This window comes from Camellia sinensis, chromosome 6, assembly GCF_055761805.1.
Source record: "Camellia sinensis isolate YWXY chromosome 6, ASM5576180v1, whole genome shotgun sequence".
Classification (NCBI taxonomy): Eukaryota; Viridiplantae; Streptophyta; class Magnoliopsida; order Ericales; family Theaceae; genus Camellia; species Camellia sinensis.
The window spans coordinates 120020681-120034421 of NC_138966.1; the positions used below are offsets into that span (position 1 = coordinate 120020681).

Below are 13741 nucleotides of genomic sequence, written 5' to 3' on the forward strand. Positions count from 1 at the left end.
AGAACAAGATGGTGCTAATTTGGAGACACAATTTGAACGGAAAAATATTTTATAAAATTGCTTCCAACGGTATAATTCGGTCTCACTTTCGGCAAGGTTCAGAACAATAGCACCACCAACGGTTATTTTCTTTAGATAGTTTTCTGGGAATACAACACGTTGGTGATGATTGAATAAACAAACGGAATTAACCAATAACGAAGATTAACGGTCAATTATTTTCTAAATTTTTGGTAAAAAGAGTTCGGAAAGTTGTTGTTCTTCCAAACTGTATTTCGACATCTGTAATAATGTGTAAACCGGGCTTTGATACCACTTAACTTGACAATGGCAATTGATCAGAATACCCGTGAGGGTGTTTATCACGCAAGATGGAATAATCCGGAGACAAAAAGTTGGTGTTAATGTAGGTTGGTATTTAATGCAAAATAGAACCCTCTTTGCCAACTATTTATATAAACCAAGAGTCACTATCTGTTACAAATAGACACAATGCTTCCATGAAACATTGTGTCTCTTGGTGTTTAAATTTAAACCAACTTCCAGATTATTCGTTTCATCTTGCGGGAAGGTTTGTAGTCTGCCATATAATATATATTTGGTGTAAGAGAGTGCACCATTTTATGGTGTGATCATCTCACATGCTTTCACAAATTACACAAGGGGAAAAAATATATATATAGAAATTTTCACAATATATTTATCTCATGCAAAAATATATCTCATGTGAGAAAGATGAAACTCCAGTAGGAAAAACAAAACTTCTGGCTAGTTGGAGCCAATTGGCAAATCTGGTGGTGTTGAGTGGTGCAGATGCGCAACAAGCATATAAAAAATTAATATAAAATTATAAATACATATTTTGAGATTTACTCAAAATATGTATTGTCCCTTATAATTTTAGAAATTATATCCCGCTCCTCCAAGTTTATAATCTCATAACAAATTATCTATTTTATTAATGAATTATTAAATCTATTAACAATTTTTAATGATGTCATAAATATATTTCAATTAATAATTTAAATAATTTTATTATTGTATAGGAGAATAGTTCGAAATTTTATTTTATTTTTGTTGTGTTAATTCTATTAAATGAAAAATTCTAACAATGAAATATTTGTAATTTCTCAAACCATAAGGATTAATCCATATTTTAAACAAATCTCAAAAAATGTATTTCTAATTTATCCTATTATTTTTAAAATAAAAGATCCATCAAGGTAGCTAATATATTTTAAAATATCAGAGCTAAATTATTGTGGAACAAATATATCAATTATGTAAGAATTTCATTTTTTTTCTAATTATAAAAGAGTAGTGACATATAGAAGGATAAATCAAACACACGACTTTTTCATAATGTGCTAGTTGGGTTTCGAGAATATCACTTTAAAATAAAGGGAAAATATCAAATCGGCGGAATTTTGAAAAAGTAATTAAAAATTAGTGAGAAATTTTATAAATATCAATAATTAAAATTGTAATTTTTTTTCATAAATTCGTATTTTTTCCAGAGATTCACTGGAATGTAACTACCCCTAAAATAAATGGTCCATTGAGATGTCTTAATTACACAAATGTTGTTGTCACATTATCATTCTAAAATAAAGGAAATCTTATTGTACACACCCATGTATGTACCATATTATTCGACAGCATATGGGCTGTGGTAGCGAGCCCTAAAGCGCCACAGGGGTCATGTTGATGCTCAACTAGAATTGTCAAGGGATGGGGTGATCCCTGACATTCCAGACACTACAAGAATTAACGCTTTTGTCGACCAAAAATTTGGTCGCTAAAAGCCTATTTTTGGTCGGCAAAAGTTATCCGCGACCAATTTTTTTGGTCGCTACTTTGGTCGCCAATTGAGGGTCGGCAAAAGTAATTCGCGACCAAAATTTTGGTTGGTCGGGAAAAGTTGAATTTGCCGACTAAATTTTTGGTCGCTAAATATATCATTACCGCGACTAATTCATTTAGTCGCTAAAACACTTTGGTCGCGAAAAGTGATATTTTCCCAACCAAATATGTTCCTCCATAATTCCACACACAGTGCAGCTAACCCCAGCTTCTTTGGTTGCTGTCTTCTCAATGGTTCCTCTGAACCCTTTGTACCATGGATCCATCGGCACCAGTTGCTCACCATTCAACAAACGCCTCACATTAGCAACAATATCCCTTGGAGTCTGTCAGGTCACCTTTGAATAGAAGGAAGAAGTGGGTTCTGTGCACCAATGACACATAGCAAGCATGCCAAAGTTCAATAATTTCTCTTTGTAGCCTCTTGAATTCTAAGGGCCAGTTTGAAGGACTCTTTGAAATCGAATAATCTTCTATTGGATCCAAACCAACATCTTTCACACTTTTTATAGATTCCATGGCTTTCGGTTCAGCCTCATGCACCTGCCAGGAATGACGAAACATAAAATGACAAGTAAAAGGAACTCTAGGTTTCGTTCAAAAATTCTTGCCATGGCAATGTTTTGAGGCATAACTTTTTACGGCCATTTTTCGATTAAGTATAAAACTCACCAGGCTATCAGCAACTTGCTCCTCGTGTTGAAGCTCAGCCTTTTCCTCCATTTCTGTGACACTTGAATTGATGCTAGTAATATTCTCATTAGTTGAAATTTTGTCCTGTGATTCTGCTTTGAGCTCAATAGCAGCATCACTCTCATCAAAAGATTGAGAATCTTCTCTCAAAAACATTTCAGCATCGACACCATAAATTAATTCAGAAAGCTTTCTAGTGATACCTTCAGGTCTTTTATTGAAATCTCTCTCAAACCCATGTGGCAGTGTGTCCTGTGCTTCAAGCTCAATAGCAGCAGCACTCCCGATAGAAGATTCTAAACCTTTTCTCAATAACCTCTCAACATCAGCACCACGGTTTAATTCAGAAAGCTTACTACGGATACCTTCAGGTCTTCGGGTGAAGACTCTCTCAAACCCATTTGGTGGTGTGTTCTCATTATTTTCTACCTTCTCAAACAATGGCGAATTTGGTCTAGTCATTAAACTTTCTTTACAACTGCTACTTCTAGTTAACTGCAAGCTTTGAGAGCTACATGTATACTTTCTTAACGGCCACGGAGATGTTATTTCAGGAGAAGGAGCAACGAAAGGAGGGATGTAACTTAACCCTCTATCTTCCTCGTTTGGCTGTGACACAAATTCCTGATCGGTTCTGTCTTCCTGATCCATTCTGTCTCCATTCTCATCCATCATCAATTCTGAGATTCTGGTATTTTCTTCAGGGGATGATCTATAGGATTCTGAATTTTGGTCTGTACTTACCGTCTCAATGCATCGAACGTCCTTGCATAAATCCTCTGAAGTTCCGTTAGTTTGTTCCTTAATCTCGTCCCAACTATTTGCGGAATTGCTTCTAATAAAGCTAGCAGTAGTGACCAATAGGTGTGGAGAAGCATCATTCTGCTGAAAGTTTTCTTCAAAGTTGGGAATTTGTATGTAGTGATCAACAAAACTACTCACACGTCTATAAGAAGACAGAGATCTGTCAAATGCTCTGACACTAACATCCAAGAAGTGAGGATATGATGAAGGGGATGCTTTTGATGTTGCATTTCCAGAATCTGGCGATTTCTGAACTCGCAAGTGAGGGTAGTTATTCAAACCTACCTGGAAGAGGAAAGAAGAAAGGAAACTTAACAGGACAAGGCACATGAAGATAGAATGGAAGATTCAATTAACTAACTAACATTTAGCCATACCATTGAATCTTCATCCCCAGCCAATCGTAGCAAATCCTGAACCTGAGATTGAGCAACGTCTCGTTGCAGAGTCAGATCTATTATCTCCTTTTCCAGCTACACAAGAAGAGAGGGAAAAAAATATCAATAAATAATTAAATAAACATTTTGGACTCGTTAAGGATGACTAGGAAGAAGAAATGATTGTTCAAAAGCCAAGTAATTGGGACAGCTGCATGAAAACACATGTCAATCCAAGTAATTCAAAAATTATGAGAGAGCAAGACACTTTATGCTAAGCAATTATAAATCAACAAAATTCTTTTTGCGTGTCCAATGAAGGTTGTATAAGGCTTAAAGACAAGACTAGGAATAAAGGCTTGAAATGAGTGGATGGGCCAAAATTCCTTTCGCGTGTCCAATGCAAGAATGAAAAATATGCAAAAAGTTCAATATGACAGAAGGAAAGCGGAAAGGAAACAAATGGAAGTGATGCAAAATGCTATGCAATCTAAAAGAAAAGGTGGAACCAATTATGAGTTGTCACTTCTGCAATCTAAAAGAAAAGGAAATAATAGGAGTTGTCACTTCTGCACTTTCATGGTCTGTAACTCTGCATTCTAGCTGGACATACAAAAAGCCCGTGTTCATTCCACAGCAATCTAGAGACTTGACTCTTAACGAAATGAAATTTGGTGTTATTTGAGCTTATACCTCTAACTTTTGAGGATCTAAGCACCTCTCAGGTGGTCTATCCTCAATGGGAGGTCTCTTTACTGGAGTCTTGATTGTTTGTATTTTCAAATTCAATGACCATTTGTTCTTTGAAGAATTAGAACATGTCTGGTTCTCTTTCCCTCGCCCATCATCTGAATGGGGTTAAATAGAATATAACTATACAAATAGCTTGAAATACAAAAATCCAATAGTTGTCGCACAGAACAATATACCTTTCCGGTTAGTAACTCCCACAATACAATCCCGAAGCTAAAAATATCAGCCTTGTGATCATAGGGCTGTGTTCTATAACCTTCAATGCAAAAGAACAATCATAAGCAACTACCCAAAAAAATCAATCCCCCAATAAAAATGCATAACTACCAGACAGATAAAGTAATTACTTTAATTACCCATTCACATTAAAGAAAAGAGTAACGATAAGCATACAAAATAATCTACCAAAACTCACAGGGGTGTGGGACCCACAGCCATGCGAGAGTTTGGTAGCATTTTTGATAGAATATTTGGAGTCCCTAACATTTTTGTAATGAAAAAGTAGCAAGCAAATGATGGATTTTATTTGGCTACTAAATCATGTTTATGTCTTCACTACTGCTTCATAACTCTTTTCTTAGATTTTTCCAAACTCAAGCACCAATGTGGCCACCCTATAACAACCCAACAAAACCTACAGATCCAGCCACTTTGTATTGGACATAAATCATTGCCCATATTAAATCACCAAACAATTTAGTGTGTTCGTGCGCGCGCGCGCGTGTGTGTGTGTGTGTGTGTGTGTGTGTGTGTGTGTGTGTGTGTGTGTGTGAGAGAGAGAGAGAGAGAGAGAGAGAGAGAGAGAGAGATCTGAAACAAATTCGTGTTGGAAGTATGTTCTTTCTTTTCCTCCCTTCGCTATTATTTACCCTATAGGGACATCACAGCCAGCTAACAACCAGATTTTTGTAAAATATATACTGGGAGTGACCTGATTAAAAATCAGACCTTGAAGCCTAGGCAAAGTAAATGCTAAGTAAATGGCATCCACGTCCCAATCATAGCTATAATCAAAATCATACAGATGAAACAATTATAACATCTAGAGTCACATACATAATTTAATTTCTGCAATCTCGATCAGAGAGGGAAGATATCAGTAACAAAACATACAACCAATTTTGAACAGAAAAGGTTCCAAAACTTTTCCCACCTCAGGAGCCATCCATCGATATGTCCCAGTTTCTGCCATCATAACTTCAGTTTGAGATTTCACTCTAGCACCTCCAAAATCAGCCACCTTAACAACCTGTGACACAACATTATATAGAAATTTTCTAAACATTGCTCAAACTTATTATCTTTATCAATTTCGACTTGAATGCCTCAATGTTCAGAGCAATAGAACTTAGAAGACTCCAGGAAAATGCACAAGGCTGAAAAATTCAAAAGGGAAAATCATCTAGGCATTCAATGTTCAGGTAATGAAATTATTCTGCAAACAGCTTCCTGATAAAGGCGTTGTTTGAAATGCACAACCTGTTCTTCAAGCCTAACAACCTCCTCTTCCAAAACAGCCACTTCAGCAAGAAGCTGTAGTGTCTAAAAATATCAAAATTCAGAATTATAATCACAATTCTCACCCAAAATACATTTTGTGGTCAAAATTCATTGACTGTTAGATAAAAAAATATTAGGTGAAATTGGGGAAATTGCATCAATGTCAATCTTTCCATTCAAATTTGTATGCCCATTATTCTCATTATTACTAAAATTGTTTGTGGTTTGCTTATCCAAATTGCAAATACTATTCACAATTACAAATATAAAATGAAATCAAATATAAAAAATGTTTACACAGAGAGTGAATTACTAACAAATGGAGGCAGATAAGGAGGAAGACGAGGTAAGGCTCCCAAGGGTCTGGTGAAAGCCCTCTCCAATGCTCTGTGAACGTTCTCTTCATGTCTAAGCTTCTTCTTTAGCTTATCTACCTGACAGTACAGGAACAGTATTATTGCAGAGCCATAATCAGTAGAATCAAATTTGGTATGGAATTCAAAAAAAAAATTAAAAAATCAATGGCTAGTGTAATGTAGAGTGGATACATCTTGTTATAATGCCATTTTCTTAAGAATGCAGAGTTATGTATTTTGAAGGCACTTCAATTCAGATCAAAAGTTACAGACCCAATTCCAAATCCAAAGACGAAATCAAAACCCAGTTAACCGAATTACCCAATATCACCAAAAGAACCCAACTAACAAGCGAAAAACCAGCAAGATCGCAGCTAATTCAACAGTCCCCAACAAAAAAAAAAAAAAAAAACCCTAAAATCAAATTATCCCATTTCAATTAGCCATCATCCACATCACTAAAACAAACACACAACTGAACTCAAACTTACTGAGATTCGAACCGAACAGAGGATTGAACCACGGCCCAGATCGCGACCGAGGATCGAACCGAACTCACCGCCCACCGCCTAGATTGCGAACTGAACAGAGGATCGAACCGAACCGAACTCAAAATCATACCGCAAAATCATGACAAACCTCTTCAAAATCATCAATCATGGCTCAAATCCCTCTCTGTACGAATGATCACCGCATTATATATATATATAGATAGAGAGAGACCGAGGACAAAGGCTAGAGAGGGAGAGAGCGAGAAACAGCGGTGAGGTGAGATTGGGTGAGGATCCCCCAGAAATGAGGAGTCCATTAGACAGAGGGCGATGGCGATGGCGATGTGCGACGGACTTGAGCAATGGTGGCAAGGGACTTCGGTGAGCTAGAGAGAGTGGGCACTGATTGAGCGAGAGAACACAGAGAGAGGGAGAGGGCGGATGAACATACTACACAGAGAGCGAGTTGGAGACAGAGAGGAGATCAGGGCCTTTTTTTTAATTTTTTTTTTTCTGTTTTCCAGGTACAAAACGACGTCGTTTAATAAATGGCGACCAAATTTTTTTTTGTCACAAAAAATTTTCACTTCCCCCTTCATGTTTCAAATTTCCCTCCCAAACTTTTCGCGACCAAATGACCAGATTAGTCGCAGAAAAGGTACTTTCGCCGACAAATTTTTTTAGTCGCTAAATCTCAATCAACGGCGACTAAAATATTAGTCCCTAAAAGTACTAATTTGGCGACCAATTTTTTTTGGCCGCCAAAATGTAACCTTCCGCGACCAAATTTGAAGTTGGTCGCCAAAAGCATACCAATTTCTGCGACTAACTCATTTTTGGTCGCCAAAATGTGACCTTCTGCGACCAACTCATTTTGGTCGCCAAAAATAATTAGCATTCGCGACTAATTAATATTTTGGTCGGCAAATGTCATTTTTTCGCGACCAAAATTTTTTTGGTCGGCAAAAGTGGTCGGTAAATGTGTAAATTCTTGTAGTGAGATCTTACGAGGGTTATGCATAACCCATCGCCCCTCAATAATTTTCCTCATGGAAACCAAAAACAAGCAACCGATGCTAGAACGAATGAGGACGAAGCTACAATTTCCACATAAAAATTATGTTGATCCTATTGGTCTGTCAGGTGGTTTAGCACTTTGGTGGAAAGATGAAGTGGACCTGCATGTTAGTTACAAATCGAAAAATATTTTTAAATGTTTCATTGGTAGGGGAACAGTATTTTCTCGTTGGCTTGCCACCTTCGTGTATGCCCCTTCCGGTTGGGCTGACATGAGAGTTTTTTTGGCAATCTCTAAAAAATCTAACTGCAGGAAATGGCTATCCTTGGGTGTGTTTGGGGGACTTAAATGAAATTGATTGGTCGTGGGAAAAGTAGGGTTCAGGACGTTGCAATAGAGCTAGGATGCAAAGTTTTCAGGATTAACTTTCGCATTGTGAACTTATGAATCCAGAATTTAAAGGGGCACTATACACTTGGAAAAACAACCACCAGGGTATTCATAATGTGCGAGAAAGATTGGATAAAGCTTTTGCAACAATAAGTTGGCGCCAGAAATTCCCTTATACACAAGTACACCGTGACGCATTGATAGGGTCCGATCACTGTCCTCTTCTGTTACATTGTCATATCCCACCCAAGAAGATACCTCGTCTTTTCAAATTTGAATCTATGTGTACTACCAGCCCTAAATGCTCAGAGATTATCCAATTAAAGGACTAGGCTGTTTCAACCATGTCTAGTTTTTCCCAGAAGCTCAAGAGATGTAGCAAAGGTCTGTCCAGGTGAAGCAAGGCCAAATTTGGAGATAACTGCATCCGCATTGCTGCTTTAAAAAATTTGATTCAAGAACTTCAAGCCCAATCTTTCTCAGATGATACTCAAATCCAGATTCAGAGGCTTCAAAAGGATCTTGAAGAAGTGTTGGCCTGAGAGGAAATATTTCAACATCAAAGGTCTAGAATCAATTGGCTACAGTATGGTGACAAAAACACAACTTTCTTTCATACTAAAGTTATCCAACGAAGGCAACAGAACCAACTGGTCAAGTTAAAAACTAATTTGGGAGAATGGTGTGAAACGGAAGCAACTATTAATGACCAGCTCTTATCTCATTTTGAAAATCTGTTCCGGGCCATAGAGGCTAGAGATTTGTCGGAATCTTTAGCAGTTGTGGAGTGTGAGGTCTCTGAAGCAATGAATTCTGATTTGACTAAACCTTTTACTGATGATGAAATCAAAGCGGCACCTTTTCAGTTGGGATCACTCAAAGCTCCGGGACCAGATGGCTACCTAGGTATTTTCTATCAAAAGCACTGGTTTGTTATTGGCCCGTCTCTATGTGCTACCATTCGCAATTTTTTAATGGAGGGACTGTTTTGAGAGATTTGAACCATATGAATCTTGCCCTCATATCGAAGGTGGCCGCACCAGAAACTTTGCACCACTTTAGACCTATCAGCTTACGTAATTTCAAAATGAAAATTATCACAAAAATTTTGGCGAATAGGCTCAAGAAAGTGCTTCCCCAGCTAATTACTCTAGCTCAACCAACCTTTGTGCCGGGGCCGTTAATCCAAGACAACATTCTTGTGGGGCATGAAGCTTTCCATTTTTTAAGACATAAAAAGAGGGGTCGACGAGTGGACTTAGCTTTGAAACTAGATTTTAGTAAAGCCTATGATCGGATTCAATGGGACTTTCTAGAAGCCATGCTCCGAAAATTGGGGTTCAGTGCACAGTGGATTCGGTGGATTATGGAGTGTGTTACGACCATCAGCTTCTTCATTATGGTTAACGGAGAAAAGCGGGTTGCTTTTAACCCGACTTGTGGGATTAGACAAGGGGATCCCCTATTCCCCCTACCTTTTTCTGATAGTGGTAGATGTGTTGTCCAAACTAATCACCCATGGCATTCACTTTGAAACCATCTCGGGAATCCAACTGAGTAGGTATTGTCCGCTTTTGTCCTATTTATTTTTTACCGATGATGCTATTCTGTTCTTCCGAGCTAGTAACCTTGAGTGTTAGAACATGCTCCAGATCCTTCATGCATACAGCAGGGCCTCGGGTCAACTCCTCAATTTTGATAAATCTGAGATGATTTTTTTTGCAAATGCTGATGAAGAAATAAGGGAGAGAATATGCAAAACCATGGGTATCAATCAAACTAGACCGAATATTAAATATCTGGGTTTGCTTTCAGTGTGGGGGCGATCTAAGGCAGCGGCATATGGTTTTCTGCTTGAAAAAGTGGCTGCTAAGACGCAAGGGTGGAAAAATAATCTTCTTTCACATGCCGGGAGAAAGGTGCTTATTAAAGCAATTGTGCAAGCTATCCCTTCTTATGCAATGGTGTGCTTTTTCTTCCCTCAAAATTTTTGCCAAAAGATGGACGCGTTTATTCGTAACTACTGGTGGAAAGGAGATCGAGGTGAGAGAGGCATCCTTTGGGAAAAGTGAACAGCCACGTGCATGTCAAAGCATGAAGGCAGCATGGGATTTCAAAACTTTTCACATTTTAATCAAGCACTTCTTGCTCGACAATGCTGGCCACTAATCAAATCCCCCAACTCTTGCTGGGCCAGGATGTTTAAAGGGATATATTACCCTCATTCGGATTTCGTATAAGCAGCTAGAGGGGTTAGAGCTTCACGGGCATGGTCAAGTTTGTTGAAAGGCCGAGATTTACTATTAAAGGGATGTCGAAGGCAGATTCACAATGGGCTCTCAGTACGTTTCTGGGATGATCACTGGATCCCAACACTCACCAATTTTAAGGTCTCATCCCTTCAACCCACAGGAAGTGGTATTGTGTATGTTTTGTGTTAGTGTATATTAGTGTATCATCATTGTGTTTGTTAGTGTAGTGTAGCATTATGTTAGTGTATATTAGTGTATCATCATTGTGTTTGTTAGTGTAGTGTAGCATTATGTTAGTGTAGCATTATGTTAGTTATTTAATTGTTCAAACATCCAAGGCATCCTCTATAAATAGAGTGCCTTCTTTGTGTAATAAACATGTACAATTCATAGAAACAATTGTGCCTCTCTCTCTCTCTCTCTATTCGCTCATCTCTATCTTCTCTCACTTTCTCCAATTATTATTTCATGGTATCAGAGCACAGTGTTACATTTCTGGCAATTTGCGATTTTGGTGTTTAGTCCCATCCACAGCGGCACTACATCAAACCACTCGGAATTTCCTCACGATTCCAACGGCACCAAGCTCGGCCTCAGAAAACCTTTCACGCGCCCACACGCGCCGCCAGTGTCCACTGCGCGTCATCATTTCCGCCACCACTCTCACACGCGCCCGCACGCGCCATCCGTTGTTTCTCCCTTCCGACACGCGCCTACACGCGCCCACACGACCCGCGGCTGACGTCAGCCCTGCCTCTCCCGTACGCCGCGCCTGCTACTGTGCGCCTCTCGTGCGCCGTTTCACTACTGTGCACCCGCGTGCGCCGAATCCGCTACCGTGCACCGCGTCTGCGCCTGCCGCTACCGTGCACCGCCGCTTCCTGCTAACGTGTTCCTTCCTGCACTCTGCTAACGTGCACCGCTGACATATTTGCTGACATCATCTCTGTCCAGCATACATTTCCTGGCTATTTTCGACCTTCCGGACTCACTGGTACACTCTGTTTTACCTAATTTTGCTCCTACAGGTCTATCATATTACTTTAAACCCTATTCAACTAGTATTATGGATCGTCATGATGCCTCCCATCCTATTTCCGTTATTTTGAATGGTTCAAACTATGTTCTGTGGGCCCAAGCCATGTCCTCCTTCCTAAAAGGGAAGAAGCTCTGGCGAATTGTTATCGGGGATGTGACTAAACCGGTGAAAGACAGTGACACTAATGAAACTACTGTTCCTACTGCTACATTTGAAAACCGACTTGAGGAATGGGACAGTAAGAATTACCAAATCATTACCTGGTTTCGTAATACCTCTGTTACATCTATCAATCTTCAGTTTGGTCGCTTTCAGCTTGACTTTGTAACTACTCCTGCAAAAGACATCTGGGATTTCTTGAAAGAACGATACCAGACTACTGGTCTTGCCCACCAATATCAACTTCAGAACCAACTTCATCGCATGCGCCAAGAATCCACTCAGTCCATTAATGACTTCCTTTCTCAAATGTACTCTGTTTGGGATCAGCTTGCTCTTTCAGAACCAACTTGGCATACCCCTGAAGATGCTGTTTTATTTACTATCTATCGCAACCAGCAAAGGTTGGTGCATTTTCTTATGGCTCTTACTTCCTCCTTTGAGCCCGTACGTGCCTCTCTGCTTCATCGCCATCCATTGCCCACTCTTGAACAAGCAATTTCTGAGTTGCTATCAGAGGAGACGCGTCTCGGTACTCTTCAAACTCATCAAGTGGACTCTGTTCTGGCCACTCCTCCGTACCGGCCATCATTTACCCTACGGACCACTACTTGCCTCTATTGTCAGAATCGGGGTCTTCCTTCAACCCATCTCTTGGTCAATTGCCCCGTCAGATCCTGCCGCTACTGCAACAAACTTGGTCCTGGTCATCTGCAACAGGATTGTTTTCGCAATCCATCCCGATCATCGTCCAATAGCCACTCCTCTCGCGGTGGCTCTGCCCGGGGAAGCTTTCATCATTCCGGGAATCAGTCTCATCACACTGCTACTACTGCTTCTAGGAATCAGCCTCATCCCACTGCTGCTGCTGCTTCCGGGAATCAGTCTCCCCACACTGATGCTGTCACCTCTGCGGGGTTCTCTGAGTCGTCTGCTCCGTCTACCCCTCGCTTTTCTCCAACGGATGTAGAGGCCATGCTCAAACAACTTCTCTCCCCATCTGGTACACCACCTCCTACTGCTTTGTCTGTAATCCCAGGTAACTCTTCTTGGTATTTTGACTCTGCCTGTTGTAATCATATGACCTCCAGTTCTACTATCTTTTCTTCCTTCTCTTCATCTCCTCATATTCCCTCAATACATACTGCTGATGGTTCCCTCATGTCTGTCCGTCATGTTGGTACTGTTTCCACCTCTTCTTTATCTATCCCTCAAGTTTATCATATCCCTGCTCTTACCTTAAACCTTATTTCCATTGGTCAATTATGTGAACTTGGTCTAACTGTCACATTTTCTGCTACTGATTGTTTGGTACAGGACCCTCAGACGGGGCAGACTATTGGGATCGGCCGTAAGCATGGACGTCTTTATGAACTCATTCACCTTCATGTTCCTGCCTCTCCTCCGATTGCTGCTCCTACATCTACTTCCTCACTATCTCCCTTTCATCTTTGGCATTGTCGTTTAGGGCATATTTCTGTTAATCGCTTACGGTCTTTGGTTTCTAGTGGACAGTTGGGTCATGTAATTCCCGATAATTTCGATTGTATCCCCTGTCAACTTGCCAAACAACCTACTTTATCATTTAATAAAAGTACTTCAGTTTCCCTTGCACCTTTTGATCTTATCCATTCCGATATTTGGGGGCCCTCCCCTACTACTACTATGGGGGGATCCCGCTATTTTGTTGTCTTTATTGATGATTTTTCCCGGTTTACTTGGCTTTTTCTCATGAAAACTAGGTCTGAACTTAAACACATTTATTATAGATTTGCCCAAATGGTCCACACCCAATTCTCCAAAACCATCAAAATTTTTCGCTCTGACAATGCTATGGAATATCGGGATTCTAATTTCCTTTCCTTTCTTCAGCATCATGGTACACTGCCTCATCGTTCTTGTGCTGGCACGTCCCAGCAAAATGGCCGTGCTGAACGGAAACATAGGCATATTCTTGACACTACTCGCGCCCTTCTTCTCTCTTCTTCCTGCCCTGAAAACTTTTGGGGGGAAGCTGCCCTCACTGCTGTTTACACTATCAACTGT

General features: G+C 39.9%; 1 protein-coding gene across 4 annotated transcripts; it reads right to left on the minus strand.

Annotated features, from left to right (window-relative positions):
• Positions 1 to 2039: 2039 nt before the first annotated feature.
• LOC114271864 (kinesin-like protein KIN-7H) lies at positions 2040 to 7339 on the minus strand. 4 transcript variants are annotated; one of them, XM_082874605.1, is made up of 8 exons: positions 6308 to 7338; positions 5970 to 6032; positions 5644 to 5739; positions 4667 to 4746; positions 4431 to 4585; positions 3738 to 3833; positions 2536 to 3645; positions 2040 to 2406 (listed from the first exon to the last, which is right to left on the minus strand). In XM_082874605.1, exons 6-8 carry the CDS (start codon positions 3738 to 3740, stop codon positions 2167 to 2169), a joined length of 1353 nt encoding a protein of 450 aa, XP_082730731.1. In that variant the 5' UTR covers positions 3741 to 3833; positions 4431 to 4585; positions 4667 to 4746; positions 5644 to 5739; positions 5970 to 6032; positions 6308 to 7338; the 3' UTR covers positions 2040 to 2166. The 4 variants fall into 4 exon arrangements, 3 of the variants coding, with proteins under 3 accessions (XP_082730731.1, XP_082730730.1, XP_028069309.2); XM_082874604.1 differs by lacking the exon at positions 4431 to 4585 and having other exon boundaries at positions 5644 to 7339; XR_014332903.1 differs by lacking the exons at positions 2040 to 2406; positions 2536 to 3645; positions 3738 to 3833 and adding an exon at positions 3840 to 4340 and having other exon boundaries at positions 5644 to 7289.
• Positions 7340 to 13741: the final 6402 nt, after the last annotated feature.

Bases quoted from the DNA above. Each gene is read 5' to 3' on its own strand.
- LOC114271864 (XM_028213508.2), bottom strand. From the start codon at position 3,690: ATGTGCCTTGTCCTGTTAAGTTTCCTTTCTTCTTTCCTCTTCCAGGTA. The intron at 2,407-2,535 runs GTGAGTTTTATA...CATTCCTGGCAG, and splicing joins AGCAAGTTGCTGATAGCCTG to GTGCATGAGGCTGAACCGAA.